Consider the following 22,304-nt stretch of genomic DNA (forward strand, 5'->3'; position numbering starts at 1 on the left):
AAAATAGACCTCTCTTCAATTGTAATCACAACCATGCTTACTTACAGCCTCAGACTCTTTATTCCAAAATGATGGGCACAACCGGGTATATAATATACAATGTGTATATAAATGCTTGTCTTAAAATAATACTCAAACATTCATATGTATAAGTCTGTAATGCTATTCATAAAATAAAATCAGTATCAAATATGCTACTACATATTCACATCAAAAAGCAAACATATTTATGGCTTATCAGATCTAAAACAATTACTTACCCAAACAGAAAGAACAAAGAATGAAAACAAATACTGATGGGTGCAACCTATTGAAAACATCAGATTTAAAAGTGTCAACAATTAAAAAACATTACTTTGCTGTAACTCAAAGTACCATTTACAAAGTGGATTGGTTGGTATGTCTATCACTGTCAGTTTGTCTCGCACACACATGCATACAAAGTATATTATAGAAAGAAAAAGAAGGGGTGGGGGAAAAGAAATGATAAATGAAAGTGAACTGGGTAAATTATTATAAATTAATTTATAGTAAACAATGTTTTTGAGGAGGTACAATGATTCAACAGAATTAAATGTCTAGCCTACCATAAAATTAAATGGTGTACAAAACGAAATGTCATTTCTTTCATTTAAGATTCAAATTAGAACATTTATTTCTCCTAGTATAGGAAATAACAAGAAAGGTAATTTCAAGTTATAGAGGGCATTCTGCAAAAAAAGTATAAAAGGCAAGGTACCATGTTCTCTCTGTTCAGTGGTCAGAATTCAGAATGACAAACGATATATTGTATTTTTCGGAGGAGACACTTTGTCAGAAGGTTGGCGAACCTTGATAATACGTTATGGGGTATTTTCTGATTTAGTTTGTTATTTTGTAAATACTTTTAGAGACTGTCCAAAGCAATGAGCTACGGATGTCAAGTGTTTATAATATGAATGTTATGTTCTGAATGATACATTACAATAGGATATGGTCCATGTGCAGGCTAACAAACCTTGATAATTCGTGGATGCAGACAGTTCTGCTAATACTGTTCAAAATGTAATGTCGTGAGACTGACGGAAGTCTTTACATGGCTCGAACTTAAGAATTTATCTCCCACGACAATTTTTAAAAGAATTGCAGTGGGTGAAACAGTCCACCGATGGCAATTTTGAGCCTACCTATGGCAATTTTGAGCCTACCTATGGCAATTTTGAGCCTACCTTTGGCAATTTTGAGCCTACCTATGGCAATTTTTTTAAAAGTGACATTTGCAGCAAATAAACCTGACTGAAAGGCTATCTTGTTATATGTAGACATTGTTTAAATGTGCAAATGTTAAATATTGGCAGATAATGTACACCAGGTGTATACATTTTGCCACTGTTGAGGAGCTTTACTGACAGCACAAAAGTGCCATCGGTGATGCTCTCTACCTACGGCAATTTATATCTCAATGACAGCAATTGCCGTTGGTGCCGCCGTTAAGTTCGAGCCCTGCTTTATAATATGGCTGTTACCGTTTATGAATGTAATAAAGCTCATCTGTCCATATCCGACACTGACTGTATGCAAATTATATAGTGTTTTGTTTAATGTATTGTGGGGTTGGGAGAATGGTAAATACTGATACTGTTACTACCAAAAAAGTAACATATAATCTTGCATTCTGACTTCATAAGTCTATATTAAAAGATTATCAATAGCATAAAAGGACAACTTGCAAAAAGCAAGTCCAAAAATACAATATACATTACTGTATCAACAAAGAAAACATTTTTTTTTAAATGTTCAGCTGTTTATCAGTAAGCAATAATTATAAACAGTTTTCATTTTGATTAAATGCATAATTGCACAAAAGTTTAAAATAAAAAGCTCAAGCAGGAAAAAAAAAAAAAAAGCTAATAACTTGACCTAAATAATAACAATGTTCAACAAGCACTCTTTGAATAAATAACAAGGTTACATTAACACAATGCTATAACTGGGTCACTTTTCTAAACAAAGTCTTTGATCTGCGAGTCCGAGTGAGAATGATAGGTGAAGGCACGTCTCCTACAAATGGATACATGTGGTTACTGGGTTTCTGAAGAAAGAGATAAAAACAAAAAACAATAAGAAATGTACACGAAAAAAATGTCATCATAAAATAAATAGAATTATTAGTTAGTGTTGGGAATCGGTTGAATTTCAACATCAATTAATGGTTATAATCACCAGTCACTGGGACCTAGAAAAAAACGTGACCAGCTTTGACAGGACTCCGGTTTGTCCAGGGTCCAGTTTAGACAAGTTTCAACAATTAATAAGTTGGCAGCAACTGATCAACATTCAATTACACAATCAGTCAAATGATCATAAGGATGATTTGATTTATAAGGACCATGCACCTACTGCCATATTCACAGGGATCTAGATGAGTTCTACAAATGGCTTATTTTACATTTAATATTGTTTTTTATCTAGACATGAAAACAGACACCAACCTGAACATATTTACACAAATTCCATTTCTAAATTGGAGGAATAATTGCAGTTAACATTTTCCCATACCATCGATTATGGATTTTTATAATCAATCAGTTTTTAGGTAGCTCCAAAATTCAGAATTATGAAAACATCCACATAAATTTCATCTCTAATTATTACAAAGGCATGTGCTAGACTTAATTAAGATACATGTGTACTTTTATTACATCACAAATTTTGCATCAATAATTAATTAATAAAGATAAACAATTATAAAAAATATACTGAATCAATAACAAAAAAAGTTATTTTCTATAACATTTAACACAAATGAGAATTGCAGACATACTTGCGAAAACATGTATGTGAAGTTCTGTATTTATTGCATATCTTCTTTTATGTTTTACAAAAACAGTTTTTAATTTAATGTCATAACACTTTCTTAAATCTATGATTAATACTCTTTCATGGATTTACTTAACGTTAGAAATCATACTCCGCGGCAGCCTTGTGTAATATTTCAAATACAATCTGACGTAATTTGTAAATCATATATGACGTCAGTAACAGTAAAGATTAAAAGGGAATTTTCCATTTAAAAGTTCCAGTCCAAATCGCACATATGTGCGACACAAGATAAATTTATCAGACAGCTTGAAAATTTCTTTATCACTATAGCAAGATTGAATAGGTTATATAATAAAGTAAAATACTGTATGCACACATGCATGCATGCACTTCTTCACCCTGTAAACATCAAGCAATCATTTCCACTGGCATGGATGGATGTTGGATGTTTTGTATTTGGTGAATTAAAGACAATATGACAAACCTGTTGTAGAATTGGCTTGGGTGCAGGTGGACTCGACAGAGGACTGTAGACTCCATCTTCTTCAATGACAGTGTCACTCCAGCTTACTTTTTTTTTTTTTTTTTTTTTTTTTTTTTTTTTTTTTTATTTTTTCTTCTTTTTTTTTTTTTTTTTTGGACAGTGTCACTCCAGCTTACTTTAGCAGCCTCTTTAGGAGCTGCAATAATAAATAATAAAAATTTAACAAATTAATTTGTCTTTACACCCAGTAGCAGCAAACTATAATTTTTATATACTAAAACTGATTTTGCAAAGATTCTGTGAAGGCTCAATTATTCAGAGATACAAAACAAAAAAAAATCTGGAAATTTTAATGTTGGTAGTCGGGTACTGAGATTGAGGTTTGGAAAATAGTGTGAAAATGCCCCCCCCCCCCCCCCCCCCCCCCCCCCCCCCCCCCCCCCCCCATTCACAATGTATAGAAAGTATCAGCTGAAACCATGATGCACATGTTAGATGGGAGAACATGGAATTTTTTTATGACTAAAAGCACGAAAACACTGTATAGCTGATTAAAAATCCAGAATTATTGATAAACCCTGAAAACTTTCATCTCTGATTGTTTTATAGTTATTTATTACAAATAAACTGTATAAACAGATAAAAATATTTAGCTTTGAAGTCGAAATGTCCAACTATATGATAAGACCTATTTACACCATATCACTGGATCCTAATATATGCCAAGAGGTTATTTTGTAAACAATGTTATATCATACTACTAAGCTGTGACGTTTACTGAGTTTGTCCATGAAACGCACCCCCCTATACATTTTATGACAAAGATAAAGATTAGAAAAGGATATATTAATGTAACCCCCTATACATACTACTAACTGACTCACGTGGGTAATGTTTGATCAATTCATGGGTGATTATTGATGAACCCCCTACTACATACTACTAACTGACTCACGTGTGTAAGGATGGGTGATTAATTAAACCCCCTATACATACTACTAATGGGAACGTGTAACTGGATAACTTGGAATAGGATTTTAATGTTTGACTATGAATCATGGGTGTTTTATGATCTGGGAGGATATAATTAGAGGATATATTAATTTACCCCCTATACATACTACTAACTGACTCACGTGGGTAATGTTTGATAATCATGGGTGATTCTGAGAAGTTGAGATATCGGACAATTCTTTGACCATTGCACATGGTGTGAAGTTGAGTTATTCTTTCAACATGTTCATCACACTGAAAAAAACAACAAAAACAACAACAACAAATTAAGTCATGCTAGAAGTGACCATGTTATGCCTATAAGTTATTAAAGGTCTACATTTATCAAAAACGTAATTTACTATTGTTTGGTATCTACGTATACTTTTTACAATATATATACTACTCAAAAGAATTTAAGGGTCAGACGATATTTTCGACATTATTTTCTGAATGTCAATTATATTAGCTAGACCACAATGTCACGCATGGTATTGTTCCATTCTGACGAAAGTGGGTCTAAGCAACCCATAAATGAATTAAAATCCACTGTCATTGACACTGTCGACTAGTTCTAATGGCGAAAACATGCTTACATTTGCACGTAAATTAGGGCGAAAGGGAAAGGTCTGCTAAGTGCCCATAACTTGCTTTTTCACAAAGCGCTTCATTTGCACGCTTTGCACGTGTATTCCATGTTCCCAATGCTGAATTTCCATATAATTGAAGCTTGCGTTCGTGTACGGTGCACACTCCAAATTCGACAATGGTACGACGTCAACTGACTATCGAAGATCGAGGAAGGGCTATTGCTTGGCTTCAGGATGGCAATACGCAAAGAAATGTTGCTCTGAGACTTGGTGTCAGTCAGAGTGTCGTTGGCCGACTGTGGCAACAGTACCAAGCAACGAATTCTGTTCGAAATCGTCCACGTTCGGGAAGACCCCGAAGCACTACAAATAGAGAGGACCGCTACATCACCAATATGGCTCTACGTCAACGCACAACCACTGCACGCCAATTACGTGACAATCTGCGGACTGCGACTGGAACTCGAGTGTCTGATCAAACAATACGCAATCGCCTGAGAGCCAATAATCTACGCTGCCGTCGCCAGGCTGTTCGACCACCACTCCTACCACGTCACAGAACGGCCAGACGTCACTGGTGCACGCAGCATGTTCAGTGGGGTCGAGTGATGTTCACTGATGAGTCCAGGTTTAGTCTCCAGTTCAACGACGGTCGGGTTCGTGTCTACAGACGTCCTGGGGAGCGCTTTGCTGACGTTAACGTTAGACAACGTCACCGGTTCGGTGGTGGCAGCGTCATGGTGTGGGGCGGCATATCTATCCACCACAGGACCCCCCTCTATGTGGTGGATGGCAATCTGAATGGAATCCGCTATCTGAATGAGATTATCCGGCCGTTGGTTCTCCCAGGCCTTCAGCAGATTGGCGGCGGGGCAGTTCTGCAGGATGACAATGACAGACCCCACCGCGCCAGGGTGGTAACGGACTTTCTCAGACAACAAGGTATCGCCTGGATGGATTGGCCAGCATATTCGCCTGACTTGGCCCCAACAGAGTACGTCTGGGACGAATTAGGCAGGAGAGTTCGGGATAACCATGCCCCTCCGGCCAACCTTCATGATCTGGGTCAACTTCTTATGGCAGAGTGGCAGGCCATTCCCCAAGAGTTCTTCAGACGTCTGATCAACAGCATGAGGCAACGATGTGTCGAGTGTATTCGCGCAAGGGGTGGATTCACACACTATTAAACGAATGTTCTAATGTGTAAAATCCATGTTTGACAACCTTCAACTTTGACAGCATGTCATGTGACTTTCTTGTATACAGTGACGTTTATTTGTGGTTTTTTGTAAATATGGAACAATAAATTAAATTTTTGGTGTAGTTTACATCATCAATCTAATACACTCTGAAACTTATTTGGTTATAAATTTCTGACCCTTAAATTCTTTTGAGTAGTATATATGAAGTATTAATAAAATAAAAAATTTAAAAATTTACCCGTTTTTAATATATTCGCAATAAAAAGTCCCCATGACGTGCTAACCAGCATAACATTAACGCGTGATTCACAGCCTTTTCGGTCATTTTACATGGAAGTGGAACACTGTGTAGTTTTAAAACGCGAAAATGTTATTCTATTGAATTGAATTGTATATTTGGAATATTATTTTGAAGATATCTTTCAAATGTGAAACATGGTGAACCATTGTTCGGTGTATGGATGTACAAAAGCTGCAGTTAAAAGCAAAAGAAGTTTGCATATTTTTCCGAGAGACAAACCAACATTGTTTGCACGGAAGCAGTTCTTAAACCAAACACTGGTGTATTGGAAAGGACCGTCAAGATGGGATTCGATTTGCTGTGACCACTTCACACCTGGGGATTACGACAATTATCTAAGATGGTCGATGGGAATGGCACCAAAACTTTTGTTAAAGAACTTGTCTGTTCCAAGTCTGTATCCCCCCTTTTCAACCTATTTGCAGCCCGGAGCCCGAACGTTGCCCGGAGACAAAAACAAAGCCCGAATGTTAATGCCGAAGTGTACATTTTCATATTTGGCACAGAGATACACCTCAACACGATGCATTTATATATGTTAAAAAAATAAATGTAGGTTTACATTTTCCGACGAGTGATTATAGTTTTTGCACAAACGATCCGTCGTTCGTGTCAATATTGGTTTTGCATAACCGACATACAAATGACAAAATCGTTCGTGCCAAATTTTATGCCCTGTACCCATCAAAGTCCCAAGATGTTCATACTAAGGCAGTTCCTGCACGCATCATTACCTTTGACTTTTTCCCCGTGACAGGAGACAGTGACATAAAGCCATCTGGTTTCCTCCACCTCTGCGGCGCTTTCTTCTTGTACTGTGAAACGTCGGCTGGAGCGCAGTCCGCTCCGTTTACCTGCACTTTCAGACAGGTGAACTCCTCAGTGGTCGTCAGGTCACCACACGATGCTGACCCGGTCTTCACTGACCGCGCAGTCTGAAAAATTAACATTTAAATTTAACTACTCAAACATCCAATTTTACCAATTCCTGTATGATCCCTTTCTCAAGCTTTCAAAAGTTAATACCAGGATTAGCTCTGTTACTTGTTAAATTCGCTAACTGCAAATATTAAAAACAATTGGTGATTTTTTTTTTTAATCTGGCAGAATAATTTCATGTAGTAATTGATATTATTTTTTTTAAATAAAAATTATGAGCACTTAAGAATTTAACAATATTTGTTTTAAAATGTGAATTAAATATAAACTATATGTACGTTTGATCAACAACTAGATAATTACCGTATTTAAAAACCAGCTATCCTCTGAGTTTATTTCAACAATCTCAAAGTCTTCAAAAACAGTGTGAAGACCCATGTTAAATGTACTAAAACACCACACAGTCAGAACAAGTTCTTTCCAGATATATAGATTTCAGAGAACTGTTTTCTTTATCTCTTTTTTTTTTTTCAAAACCAATACAACCTTTCTGCTTATGGCTGACCATGTAGTTTTGTTATGACCCTGATTATGTGATACATTCAACTGAAATATAACAGCAAACACATATAAAGATCTAGTCTCATTAAGATGACAATTCCACTTGTCACAATTAAACTATTAAGCTACATGTATCCCCATGAACAGACACCATCATAAAAAGCATCAAATGTTTCTCACTGCCACATAAACCTGTACATATAATAAGTGTATATGCAAATCAATTCCCCTAGATCAGGCATGAAGGTACAATTAATCAATATATAATTTAAACTATTGAAAACACCTTCTATTAAAACATGAAAAACAGAACTGTGAAATGTCTGGGGATGAACTTAAACACTACATGTTTTGAAAACAAGTGTCACCATGTATCCATTAGGTTAATTATCTGCATGTTAAGCACCGATATAATGGATTTGATGTGCTGCATCACAGCTTGCCAGATCAAGGATTAACCAGCTAATCTGTGCACTTCTGAAGAATGGGAAACTAATTATGACACTCTCGCTCTTTATTCATCACACAGCCAGAGATTTAATTGGCAATACTTCATTGGACTTATTTATTTTGCTTACAGTATATATGTAATAGCAAAAGATCAATGGATTTGCAAGTGTTTATTATTCTATACATGTTCATGTATACATAATATACAGACAGAACGGAATATGGGAACACTTGCTACTGTAGATCAAATTTCAGTCAATATTAGCCTGGGCTATCCTGTCTGTGGGATGTTGCATATATAGAGAATAATACATGAGTTTCCGTTTGTAACCATTTATCTTACAACAAGTTGTGTAATAACATATCCAACAAGCGAAAGCGAGTTTGATATGTTTTTAAACGAGTTCTAAGATAAATGGTATCAAACGGGCACGTATGTAGTATTCTATTTCTTACATACCCCAAACAATGAAAATGAAAACAATATAATAAACTAAATTATGTTGTTACAGAACGTAGCCTAACTGGGTCATGGCGTATGGATACTTGGCTTAAAGCATACATACCACGTCATAACCAAATCACTACTGTACTAACAAATCTGTTTTCCTTAAAAAAAATAGAGCACTCTAAAACATTTGCCAACCACTCGGAAAATAAAAGTGATGAAAAGTGAAGCATTGTAATAATACAGCTAATTTTGAATTTGAATGACGTCACTTTACCTCTCCTTACAATAACACTAAACTGGGTCATGATCTCTCAGAAATGATCTCCAACATATGTTGTATACAATTTTAATACACAATGGTGATCTCCTACACGGGTGTGTAAGAATAAAGATCTCTTGCTACTGATGGAAAAATGTAGCGGGTTTCCTCTCTAAGACTATATGTCAAAATTACCCAATGTTTGAAATCCAATAGCCAATTAATAAATCAATGTGCTCTAATGGTGTCGTTAAACAAAACAAACTTGATTAGCCTGGGATTTATCCACGCTGTTTGTGGTACACAACACAGGCCCTTTCCCAAAAGCAAGTGACACGGAAATCGGTAGAGGTGGTTCCACTTATAGGAAGGGATGGTACCTAAGATTTGCAGGGTACAAGTGCTTTGAAAATGTTTTTAAACAACGATGAACCTGATTACTCTAGTAGTTCAAGATGATGGCACGACTTGTGATTTTGGATGGCAGCCTAAATAAACGGATGGTGGATATTACTATCGCTGCCAATGGATGGAGGGCATATTGGAAATTAGTCTTAAGAGATGGTGGGCCTGCCATCGCTTATGACATGAAGCAAGACCCCTGAACAGTGGGGGAAAACATATTTATAAATAATCATTACCAACCTTTGGATAACTGTTTTTCTTTTTGGTAACAGCAGGTGTATTTTCCTTATCTACTTTCATTTTGGATTTGTTCCTAGATCTTTTCTTCCGTGGTACTGCAAAAAAAAAAACGAGCAGAGAATTAAAAATTTTTATTCAAGTGTAATATTCAGGGCTAGCTCTGCGTGAGAAAAATATTTTGCCATATTGTCTATTAAACTTGAAAAATTGCAGAAATCAACAGTTATTTTCTAAAAAATTGTCAATTAGTACATTATTTTTTTCGCCAAATTAAAATAACATTCGCCAACTGTTTTAAAAATTCGCAATTGGCAAATTTGGCAAGTGCCAGAGCTAGCCCTGATATTAGTTTATAACAGTAATGGTAACACACTGAATTTATATATGAAATATGTATTAATTAATGCCATACCAAAAAACAACAGTCAACAAATATTATTACTGAAGCATCAAAATCAATATGCAGGTATGTATTTTAAAAAATTTAAAATGTTTTAATTTATTTTTAAATACCGTAGGTCACCTAGGCAAGATGGAGGATCAACAAGGCAAATTACTGACAAAAATGTTAAACAATTTGTGTATAGTTGTTACATACAATGATACATGTATGATCATTTATAGTATTATACAGTATGTATGTATGTGAATCGTTATATAAAAATACCAAAAGGCAAAACAAAGAATGTGCTGATTAGTTATTTCACTACTGAAACAATAACAAAAATAAAACAATAACCAGGGTTAGCTCTGGCACTCTCCAAGTTCGACAATTGCGAAACTGGCTAATTTTATTTTAATTTTGCGAATAAATTTCATGTAATATTTGTTATTTTAATAAATTTTATTAGAAAATAACTGGGTTTTTGCAATTTTTGAAGTTTAAAAGTGATGATTTTGTAAAAATGTCTGATCATCTAGAGCTAGTCCTGTTAAGACACACTTGTATGCATGTATGCACATGAATCATGGTCAATATACATTCACAAAGCCAATGGTTTAGGTTAGTAAACAGTGCACCTTCAATAAAAACTACTCGTGCGATAAATGCAGGTAAAAAACAACCCATCACCACATACTAGTATACCAATAACATTATTGTTCACATTCTCCACTGCATCCAAATCCAATGTGTTCTTGTTTATCTTTGTTTATCTTAATAGTAGATCAAAATTAATTTGATGCAAATCACAAAAAGGTATGGATCTCGGAAACTACATGTAGGGTATACACACATGTAGCTTCAAGGGTAAAATCACAAATCACTTGTGAAGCTATCAACAGGTGCATCTACATGATTGTACATTTAGTAAAATATATGCTACAAAAACTGTACTCATAAATTAGGTAAAACAACAGATACTACCCGACATGCTACCAAACACAAAGTGGTGTTCATGCAACATGCAAACACTTCAAAATCACAACCAAATACCTAGTTTGTCTCTGAAGTTTCTAAGCTTTTCTTGAAATGATCTCTGCCTAACTAACTTGCCTTTGCTGCTTGGCTCGGCGCTAACTACATCAATGTTCGTTTCCACGGTGGTCAGTCTCTCCTTGGAGCCTTCTACCGTGACCAGCAAGGCTGGGTTAAAGTCAAAGGAGTCCGAGGCACTGTAGTCGAGCAGAGATGACGAGTCAGACTCCGAACTCGAGCCACAGTTATAGCAGTCAGACAGCTCGGAACTGCTGCTGTCCGAATCGAAATAACCGGTCTCTGTCCAAGACAGTCGACTCGTCTCAGCCACATATTTCCTCTTTGTTCTTGACCTATGACGTCTTATGATATCAGATGTTTCAGTCTGATGGTTTACAAGATCAATGTCACTGAAACTTGGACGAAGTGGGGGAGATGGCAAACCAGTTTTCCTGCATATCCTGTAGGGTGCACCGTCTATGAAAGGTATGTCTGTGGAAGAAGAAGAGTCACAACAAGATTTCCGTGAAGGTTCACAGTCTAATGAATTTTCTTTCTGTTCTGTTTGACAGTCATATTCCATGTGGTCGTTAACAAAGGACTGAGTTCTCGACAGGATCTCGCCCGTTAGTTGAGAGGAACTGTGGTGTTGAACACCGCCGCTGCTGATTACCGGTCTGTGAAACGGTGCCCCGCTGCTGTCTGACGACGACACTCTTAGTCCAGGCTGAGTGGCCGTAGAGCAGTGCGACTGAACAGAGTCAGGAGAACTGTCGAGGTTCATCAAGGACAGTTCTCGACTCTTCACGTACTGAAGCTGCTGACCGGCCAGTGTCGACGGGAGGGAAAGCACATTCTCAGACACCGACTTAAACGGAGGACTTGCTACAACAACCTTTTTAACACCATCCACGGAACTGTAAGAGGTTTCGTGTCCAGACTGTTCAAGTACATCACAAGACGAACTCTTCCCAGACTGTACACAATTCCTTGACGATGTTACCACAGCTGATTCACTAAGTCTGTTGTTGAGCTGTGAGATTGACTTTGTAAGCTCATTGATGGTATCTCTGAAACCTGTTACCATCGTTTCAATACAAGCTATGCTGTGTCGGTTTTTGGGTGGGGTCTGCCGTGTGGACAACTCCCTGTAACATGAGCCACAACTCGACACATCGTTCTCCGATACACAGCTGGAAGACGTCATGTCCATCAGACACGACGTACTCAAATCCATGTGAGAATTATCAATCACACTATCTTCATCTATGGGTTTTTTGCGTAGACTACGGCGAACGGCCTGGTGTGATGACACTCTCTGAAATGCACTTGCTGAACTCATGACTAGTTTCGAAGACGGCACAGACTGTTTTGTATCTGCTCTTTTAAGGGAGTCTATCGTCTTGTATTTGGCTATAGGACTCACGAGAAGATGTGGGCTGGTGAAGTCCAGAGTGGGCACAGCAGACATTCTCGGTGTGCTGGCTGTGGTCGGTTTGCGGACAGCTGGCTCCTCACAGTCTGTTGATGCCTTGGACTCATCCTGAACGCTGACCTCACTGTCCATACCGGACTCGGAACCGACAGAAAACGTCAGAGAACGTCGAGTCTGTTTTGTCAACAAATCCATCTGAAGCTGAGGATCCTTAAGCCTGCGTTTCACAGCGACTTCGGCAGTCCCTTTAGCACTGTGGTTAACAACATCTGTGGTGACACCAAACGGAGAACTGACCAATTCCTTGGGGACATGATTCAAGGGAACAGTGACTCCCATTTCACTTCCGAGATCTGCATCACCGACCAGCTTTTTGCCTGACTTGATACACGACATGGGAGTCGACCGCACTGAACAATCAACCGTTCCACACTCCACTCCGCTATCCCACAGTCTCGAATCACACTCCCTAGGCATCGGCGAAAACTCTTTGTTCACTGTACAATTCTGTGGCACTTTAAACACCGGAGTGGTCTCTCCACTCAGCGAGTACTCCGCGATTAGCTTGGAGTTGACCAAGATGCCAATCGCTGGGCTCTTGTCAGCGTCTATGGGGCTGTTGTTGGGAGCTGGTGGACTGTTGTCTGGGATGGGCTGGACAGCCGGGGATGTCATGACATTGAATCCCAACAGTGACGGGGGTGATGACATGCTCTCGTAGCCTGCCACCATGGGTCCATCCTCCTCCATTTCAACACTCTCCCGCAGCACAAGGTTTTTCTCAGTTGGCAGTCCCGGCACGTAAAGAGCGGTTTTCCTTCTGGCGTACTTGTTTGACTTGAGCAGCTCACGTTCAGAAATCTCACCAAAGAAAACGTCTTCATCGTCACTGAAATGCTCACCAGAGATCATTTCTGTTTGATGGTTAGAACTGAAAAGAACAAATAATAATAATAAATAAATGAATACAATATAAAGATATAATTTGTAAATTTGTTATAACCATTTCAGTCAAAAGGCATTTTAATGGTCTAGCCTTTGTAACACAATTTTGTTAATTTCTGTACACAAGTAGAAATGACACTGTCCAAGAATTTGTATATCTGATGATGTCACTTAATTAATCATATTGCACACTTATTTTTATGATCTTATGTTTACATGTAATGATACAATAAATAAATTAATTCAAAAATAAATAAACAAACAGTTATCACCCACTTTGGGGTTGGCAGTTGTTACAGTGTATATATTTATTCGCCTTTCAACTTGAAGAGGGTGGGCAATGTATAATATTCACCAAGTAATAATAAAATTACATTTTAAACAGTGTATATTGTCAACTTTGGGTTATTGACTGAAATGTCTGTGTAGATGGCAAAATCAATTAAATTGACAAAACAAATTGATGATTGGCGAAACATAAATAGGAGCACAGGGCTAGCTAGCCCTGATTATATGTTCAGTTTAAAGGCAACAGAAGATATAATGTAGAGTCATTTAAACTATCTGTTCATTGTAAAGGAATATAAATCAGTTTATCAGGCATCAAAATAAGTCGAGAACGGTCGTTCAGGTTACCGGGAGGTTACCACATGTTAGAAAAGTCGAGAACGGTGTTTCGTTTTCGATAAAAAATTTCAACGAATGGTAGTTTCGTTTCCGAACGTAAACCAGGCAATGCATTCAGGACTTCTGCGTTTCATTTTCTCGTCAGGAATTGCATCGATGTTCGCGTGCAAGTCACTCCGCGTTTAAGCAGCATCCACTAAATGAATTTATGTCAGCGTTTTGTTTTCTCGTACAAAATTGCACCGATGTTGAAGATTCAGTCCACATTCGAGGTGCACGGTCGCATTTGCGCGCACCTATATTTCATCTCTGGTGAATTTTCTATCGTCCACCTAAAACTCTGGTAACAGCACGCCTTTCACTGGTGATTTGAACAACAGCTGATTTAACACAGCCAACCCCAGTAGTTCATATATTCTTGGGTTATTATTACTACTACTTTAAGTTGGGATATATTATATTTATGTTCCGTATGTATTGTGAACATCCCGTGAGAGCGACTGTAAACAAACACGGCAATCTATGTCATAGTTGATGCGCAGAGTGATGTACGGATTAAACATGGGTCTTGTTGCTGATTTTTGGTATATACTAGTTAATTTTGTAATTATTCAAGAAACTCACTGGTGAAAATTAAACACATTAGATTTATTTGTGAGTTGGTATTATTTCATGGAAGTCCCAAGTTTGTTTTTAACACTTCGATCCAATGTTCAATTATGAAAATAAACTGGTGTTTGAAAAAATAACGGTGCACTTATTTACACTATTTTAACACTCAATTTACAATGACATAAATAAAAATGTATGGTGTGGTGTATGATGCATTGGCGATTTTTATTAATAATAATAAAATAAATATTCTGAAAAAATCTACATTTCGTCAGAGATACAGATAAGACTACAGTACAAAACAAGTAGGTTATCTTTTGGGAATAGAAAGAATCCTGCTTAAGTCACAGCGAAATGAATTGTTCCAGCCAATCAAAGAGCATCATACAATCCAGCATTTCATTATGCAGCATGAGTTTGAATGAGTGACAGTAGGGGTGGGGAGGGGTAGTTATGATGTAGATAAATTATAATCTTTTAAAAATATAAGTGGCATGGGATTAAAACGATAATAAATTATTTACATCTGTTAAACTTGAAACAGTCTCACAAATGCATCACTTGTTCCTACTAAACGAATACCCAAAAGAAAGAGGTGTGTGTGTGTGTGTGTGTAAATCATCCATGCTGATAAAATGTCTGAAATGAAAGTGCTAAAAAGATTGTGATTTAAAAAAAAAAAAAAAAAATTATATTTATTACCGCAGCGGTCACTCATCACAGGAAAAATATTTTCCATATTTTCTCAGTGAGAAATATTCTGCATTAGTCTAACGAACAATACTATTGGACACTTACAAACCAATGACTGTGTCGGTACTAAATATGACATCATCACGATTTGGCAAACACACAAAATGACATGTAGTTAAAGAGTTATTTATGGCTCTCTGTTTTTTGGAGTTAAATTTTTAACAAAATGTCATTTTAATGCAATTCATTATAGATTTTGTAGCAGAATAAAAAAACATTTTTGAAAATTATCTATGAGCGAGATTAAATTACAATGTTATAGCAATGCTCAGAACAGTGCGTAAAGTAGTTTACATCGTTTCTATACAGGTTGGCCTTCGTGCATGTGCGTAAAAAAAATAAAGGCTTTTCGAGAAAAAATAAATGAGGTAATAAATAGAATAACAAACTTGGTACCAGTTATTATCAAATGTATGTCCCTCGTGAAATAATTTTCATTTGTCACTCGCTAAAGCTCGTGACAATTGAAAATTGTTTCACTCAGAATATAAATTTGATAATAACTGGTAACTCATTTATTATCCTCTATATACATACCCATAAATATATATATATTTTTAAAATAGGTAACTAGTGGAAAACGAAACCACAGCTAATCCAACAAATTCACCTATTACGCAGTGTTTTTATGTGGTTGTTTTTGTTCATTATAAATATATTTATAACCACAACAGCAGAACCTTTCTGAGCACCAACATAATGTATAGTTGTTTTAACCAGGAGAATTTTTCTCACTAGGGTAGGTTGGTAATATTCCAACCCTTTTGAATTTGCACCTCACTAATGTTGACCCATTGATTTACCAAGTATCTTATGCATACAGAATGGTCTAAATTGTGGACCACGCTGACTGTTGTATCACATTTTATTGGCTAACTAGTGTCGATTGGAATAAAACAGACACCTCTTCAGCAAACTTCATCTCAAGTTGCCCAGGTTCTTAATTTTGAACTCTGATTGAAGGATACAGGGCTTCTAGATTATGGTAGCCCCACTCCCATGGCTAGTGTAATTTAATGTTGGGCTAGTAAAAAAATTCTTAGTCAAATGTTGCAGTTGTCTATTTTGTAAATATGAATATCCTGCCCACCACCCCAACTAGGTGACATATCTGATTATTACTATTATTTAGTAACATTGTATTAACTTAAAGTAAAGTAAGGCTAGTGAATTTTTAATATTGGCTATTAATGTTTTTAAATCACTAATTCCATGGCTAGTGGATTTTATAAAAATTCTAGAAGCCTTGGAGGATATATTAAAAACAGGTGTAACTGTCCAGGAGATTACTTATTTTTCATCATTATTATTCAGGGTCGCATTAAAACTTGTTGCACAAAAATACGGTTTAAAGGGACAGACCCGAGTTTCAACCCTTAAAAATTAACACCAAGTTTAATTAATCTACACATTTGGATAACGTTACAATTGAGTGAAACATGAGTCTGTGACTTTGAAATGGTGAAATACCCTCTAAAAATAAGACTAAAACTTGACTTCATAATTGTTAATTCTCAGACGCAAGTGTGTCTTTAAAAATATATTAGTGTTACATTGCCATTGACAGTGTTCGAAAATTTATTATGACAGTATTATCTGAAGTTGATATTTATTTGTAAATTAATTTTTTTGGAACTGACCATACTTTTACATTTGGGGGGGGGGGGGGGGGGGGGGGGGGCGGCATACTGCTTTAATCTCATTATACTGATTATACAAAGATTATTCAATTGGTGCTATTGTCTATAGATGTGCATGTTATGCTCAACATGTTTTCCATGCAACACTAATTGCTCACCTGGAGCATATGAGGTGAGTAATTTATCCGATATATGTATACATTGGGTATTTGGTTCAGCTAGTGATGAATACGATTGTAACTACAAAACAGATCGTTGTTTGGTGCACCAAATATTCGAGTACATCTGCAGTTTTCGATATAAACACTTGTCTGTTTGTCCTGACAAGTGAAAATATGTTCAGACAAGCAAAATGTACTTCAATGGTTGTCAAGTGGACAAGTGAAAATGTTCAATGCAGTTTCATTTTGAACAATCTAAACTAATGTCCTTGCACTTAAATAAAAATAACAACTTATTTGTACAAGTGAAAGTATTGGCAGATAAAGGTATTTAACGTCATAGGATTATTGTTGTATTAGAGCAGGAATCACAATTCTGTGTTTTTGCCATAGAGTTAACTCTGGCAGATAGAGCAATCATAACCATCCAAAAGTCTGTCTAGCTTTGAAATGGTGGATGACGCTTGATGCAGACTACGGAATTACAAAAATCACAAGTGTACAAAAGAGATAAACAGGCAGTTTGTGTTTGGTCATTTTGGTTGGGCAGCGGATGATTGAATTGTAAATTTTACTTGTCTTACGCGAGCAGATGAGTACTTTTAGTCAGCCCTGTTCACTTAAACGAACAATCAGTTGCCTAATTAAAACTCACATGAACAGACTTCCGGGTACCTAAGATTTTGATATACTGTCCCCGAAATGAATATTGTTTCTGTTATTTTAATAAATTATTTTCATTGTGGGTGGGTCATGTTAACTTGATTTCTGCACTTCGTCATGGCTCGGCAATTTGTCCAAAAATTGTGCTTAATAAAACTTTGTATGTCTGTTTTTTTCTTCTTTGACTATTAATTCATTAGGGGGTGTTCTCATTATGCGATTAGACTTGTTGCAAGCCACGGAATCGTACTTTAAGAACACACAAATCGGAACGACATTAGTCATATATGACAAGTCGTGTCAGAATCATACCGATTAGAACATGTTCTATTTCTCACGATAAATCGTAAGCTCTCAGCCAATCAAATCACATTAAAGTACAAACCATTTGGTCTTGTCATTTCCGTGTTTTTTCATTAGCTTATAAGTATGTCAAAATTTCCAGATTCAAGGTAACCTATTATTGTCCACATGCTCAATAATTGTTTTGTCACATAATGTCATCAGTAAATTGTCTACATTCATGTTTTCTTTATTCCAGTATAAATTTGTAGGCACTTACATTTCCCGCAAAATATTTTAAAACTGGCAAGCTTTGTTTGACGTCATCAAATCTTATGACATAACTTCTTCCCACAAACATGATTAGACTCACTACGACAAGTTGGTGCAACTAATCACATAATGAGAACGCCTTTTTACCAGCTGTTTACTTCCTGTTTATTAACTTGTTACATTAATATCTTCCTATGCAGTAAGTGGAAAAGACTAAACTCGGAAAAAAAGTGTCGGCAACTTCGCCCCGTAATGTGAAATAAATACAAATAAAAACAAAAACACACAGACTGAACAATAGTAAGCTTATAAATAAATTAAATAATGTATGTTAGTAATGAGAACATTTTAATAGCCACAATCCAGTCAAGTTACATGTAAATGTGATCTACGGCCATCTCACCCATGGCAAAATAGAACTGTGGCAAGATCGACCTGCTTCCTGATTTGGGGTGAACTGACAAATTTATCTGTTTGGAGGGTGGGGGGACTGACATATTCAGGGGACAATATGTCAAAATTTAAGGTAACCGGAAGTCAGTTCACGTGAGTTTTACTTAGGTAACCAGTTGTTTACGTATGTGAATATAGTTCTCATAACCGATGAGTTAGGCCTACCTAATCCTAAAACACTTGAACTGCAGTTCTGTGCTACATTGGTGGTTGAAATGTATTCAAAAACAAACTGACTTTTACTTTAATTACTGATATATGGTACTTTTGAATTTAGAATGTAATTGTTCACCACGTAAACGATTGGCGGTTCTTGTGATTTTAAAGTTGCGTAACCGAACGGTTCATGTAAAATATTGTGCACTGCGTATTTTTGGGGAGAGAACTGGCTTGGGTTGGGTGCAAAATGTGGATTCAATAAAAAAATATATACCATCGACGTCCCAAACTGCGTTCACCTAATGACAAAAACGATATTTACAGAAATGTTATTCTACATTTTTCAGCTACAATACGTCAAACAAAATAGATTGATCAATGTCGATGTAAAACAAATCCATTCTAGTAAACAAAAGTGAAACACCCTCCGATAAACAGGAAAGAGTGCGACGTTTCTAACAGCGTTCAGGTGCATGCGTTTGCAAAAAGTATCGTAACGTGCATGTGTGGTTCGTTATTTTCCATTTTCAAGTCCTATACATGAAAAAAATATATGTTTCTTAACTATGCACAGTTGACGAACACTTAGTTTAATATTTTTTCAAAAGGAAAATTTTTATTTGTCAAGCGTTCTGGTCAGGTCCGTGTTTTATCAACACACATCGCTAACATTTGATGTCAATACTGATGGGCATTACGTTTATACCAGTGAATAGTTTGTAAAATGTCTTTCTTCTTTTTTTTAATGAATTGATCCATAATTAACATAATTTATACACTCAAAACAATTACAATTGTTATGAATGGATTATGAATACTATTCACTACAGTAGAGGCACAAAAACGTAGCATAACTTCTGCAAATCGAATATAATAATTGAAAAATTCTAATAACAGAGGTCTTAAAAATCATAAAAATTAAATGCTTTGGCCTTGTCATGTGACACGCACCGAATGTTAGTTCATCTTTCTCCATTTTAAGTCAATTTCTACGAGTCATGTGGATCCGATATCAGTAATTTTAAGGAATGAACAAAAACGACTTTGTAAAATTAATGGTTTTAGGGGTTTGTAAAGTTTTGTATTTAGATATTTACTTTTCTGAACTTTATTGTTTATGAAAATGTTCCTGAACTGTGAAGAAAAACCTCACGAATGAACGACATGCCGATGACAACAAATCGGATGTTGAATGTGCGAACCATGCACGAGAAAACAAAGTGAACTCCGAGTTGGAAGCATAACGCAGTTAGGGATGTTGACGATATATACTGAATGATAAAAAAACTAAAAACTTTGTAAATGACCAGTGAGAAATTGGGTATCAAATTTCATTTAATCATTAGTTTTAATGCTATTCATTAAAAGCATTTCAACACTAAATAACAAACTTTCACTATGCAAATAGCCTATAGGTTTTTGGTAATTTTTTCAATTGTTGGCAAACACTGTCAGCGACTCGGTCAGTCAGTGTCAGTGAAACACTGCAAACAGGGCTACTTTCCGTGAATAGAAAATTTTAATTAGTATGGGGCACCTTTAAAAATATATATATATATAAACAAAAAATAGTTATTTTAAAGATGTCATATTAGTACAACAAATACTAAAAAAACGCTATTTTTCGTTATCCTAAGTCAGACTCGTCACCATTTTCAAACTTTTTTTTTATGCAAATGCCGAAATAGATTTTCAGTCATATAAAAAAAAAACCCACCCAAAAACATAGTTTTAACATTTGAGATGCACCAAAAATGTAGGCGAACAGAAAGATCAATAATATATATATATTAGGGTTGATAGCATCACAATGTTAATGATAAAACAAAAGTAACAAGAAATAACAAATAAAGATAAATAACATACCACCATTTTCAAATTTCGCGTCCTTCCCAGAATTCCACATACAGGAAGTCATACACTTCAGAACATTATTTCGGGATTGGTCCGTTTTAAAGATACGGACGCAGATTGAGAAAATTATTATTATTATTAATATTATTGAATAACGGCGGTGATTTTTTTTTTAATAACTTAATTAATTCATATTTATAATTAAAAACAACTACAAAAAAAATGACAAAACAAGGGACATAATATATCTACTATGGAGCCCCTTATCTTTTATTAATTTAATTTAATTTAATTTAATTTAATTTAATTTTTACCAAATTCACTAATAATACAAAAATATTTATTTGAGTTATTTTTAAAGGATATGCAAGAATCGACTCTTAAAAATGAACTAAACAAAACAAAACCCATTTTTCATGTCATTATTTAGACAAAGTTCAAGCATGTTCAACCTGGGCACAGCCTCTAAGTCTCGTACAAATGCATGCACGATTAATTGACACGCATGTATTATATAACATAACACGCGGAAAGGAAGGCGGGGTGTGGAGTGTGGGTGTGTGTGTGGGGAGGGGGGGGGGGGATTAACACATCACACAGATCACATTAATTTTGTTTAATCCGATACCTGTACACATATCAGCATAATTATTATACATCTGTTTTCAAATAGGCCTAGCATGACACGCAGTCATCAGAGGAAACCCGCTACATTTTGTTTAATGCAGCAAGGGATCTTTTATATGCACTTTCCCACAAACAGGAAAGCACATACCACGGCCTTTGACCAGTTGTAGTTCACTGGTTGGAATGCGAAAAAAACTAATCAGTTGAATGGATCCACCGAGGTCGTTCGATCCTGGGACGCAAGCACTTCAAGCAAGCACTCAACCGACTGAGGTAAATCCCGCCCCCGTATTAGCTCCAATCCAGAGCCACAGCTAGTGTGTCTATTTTAACCCTTCCCCAGGGGCGTTTTGGAAAATAATTGGAACGTACAGCAAAATATGGGGTCGGTTAGCTAAGGATTGTAAAACAATCTTAACAACATTATTAATAGAACATCCTTAAAACCCCTAAATAATATATTTTTAAAAATAATAATAAAGAAAAGAAAGGGAAAAAATCCTCACATCAAATACAGTATTATCCCCCACCAAAAAACCCCAATCAATCACCACCCCACTCCAGTAAAAAAAAAGTAAACAGCGTAGACCTAACTATAAAATTCTCTATCTTCTTCTTTTTTTGAAAATGTAAATAAAATAATCATTTAAACACAAAAATTATGTACCATTGTTCTGTTTGGTTTATTGGATCGTTCTACCCAGAGGCGGTAACGCTGGTCTGTTGTAAAACTTGTCTTATTAACCATCCAGGTGTTAGTGGACAGAAAACACCCTTACGTAAGCG

At 36.0% G+C, this 22,304-nt stretch overlaps 1 protein-coding gene across 2 annotated transcripts; it reads right to left on the minus strand.

The window, feature by feature from the left end:
- Positions 1 to 1,363: 1,363 nt before the first annotated feature.
- Positions 1,364 to 21,970, minus strand: LOC121391421. 2 transcript variants are annotated; one of them, XM_041523063.1, is made up of 8 exons: positions 20,904 to 21,970; positions 11,113 to 13,400; positions 9,618 to 9,712; positions 7,107 to 7,307; positions 4,423 to 4,534; positions 3,463 to 3,482; positions 3,287 to 3,373; positions 1,364 to 2,071 (listed from the first exon to the last, which is right to left on the minus strand). In XM_041523063.1, exons 2-8 carry the CDS (start codon positions 13,379 to 13,381, stop codon positions 1,964 to 1,966), a joined length of 2,892 nt encoding a protein of 963 aa, XP_041378997.1. In that variant the 5' UTR covers positions 13,382 to 13,400; positions 20,904 to 21,970; the 3' UTR covers positions 1,364 to 1,963. The 2 variants fall into 2 exon arrangements, with proteins under 2 accessions (XP_041378997.1, XP_041378996.1); XM_041523062.1 differs by having other exon boundaries at positions 11,053 to 13,400.
- Between the last annotated feature and the right edge of the window lie 334 nt (positions 21,971 to 22,304).

Source organism: Gigantopelta aegis, unplaced genomic scaffold, assembly GCF_016097555.1.
Source record: "Gigantopelta aegis isolate Gae_Host unplaced genomic scaffold, Gae_host_genome ctg2374_pilon_pilon:::fragment_1, whole genome shotgun sequence".
Taxonomy (NCBI): Eukaryota; Metazoa; Mollusca; class Gastropoda; order Neomphalida; family Peltospiridae; genus Gigantopelta; species Gigantopelta aegis.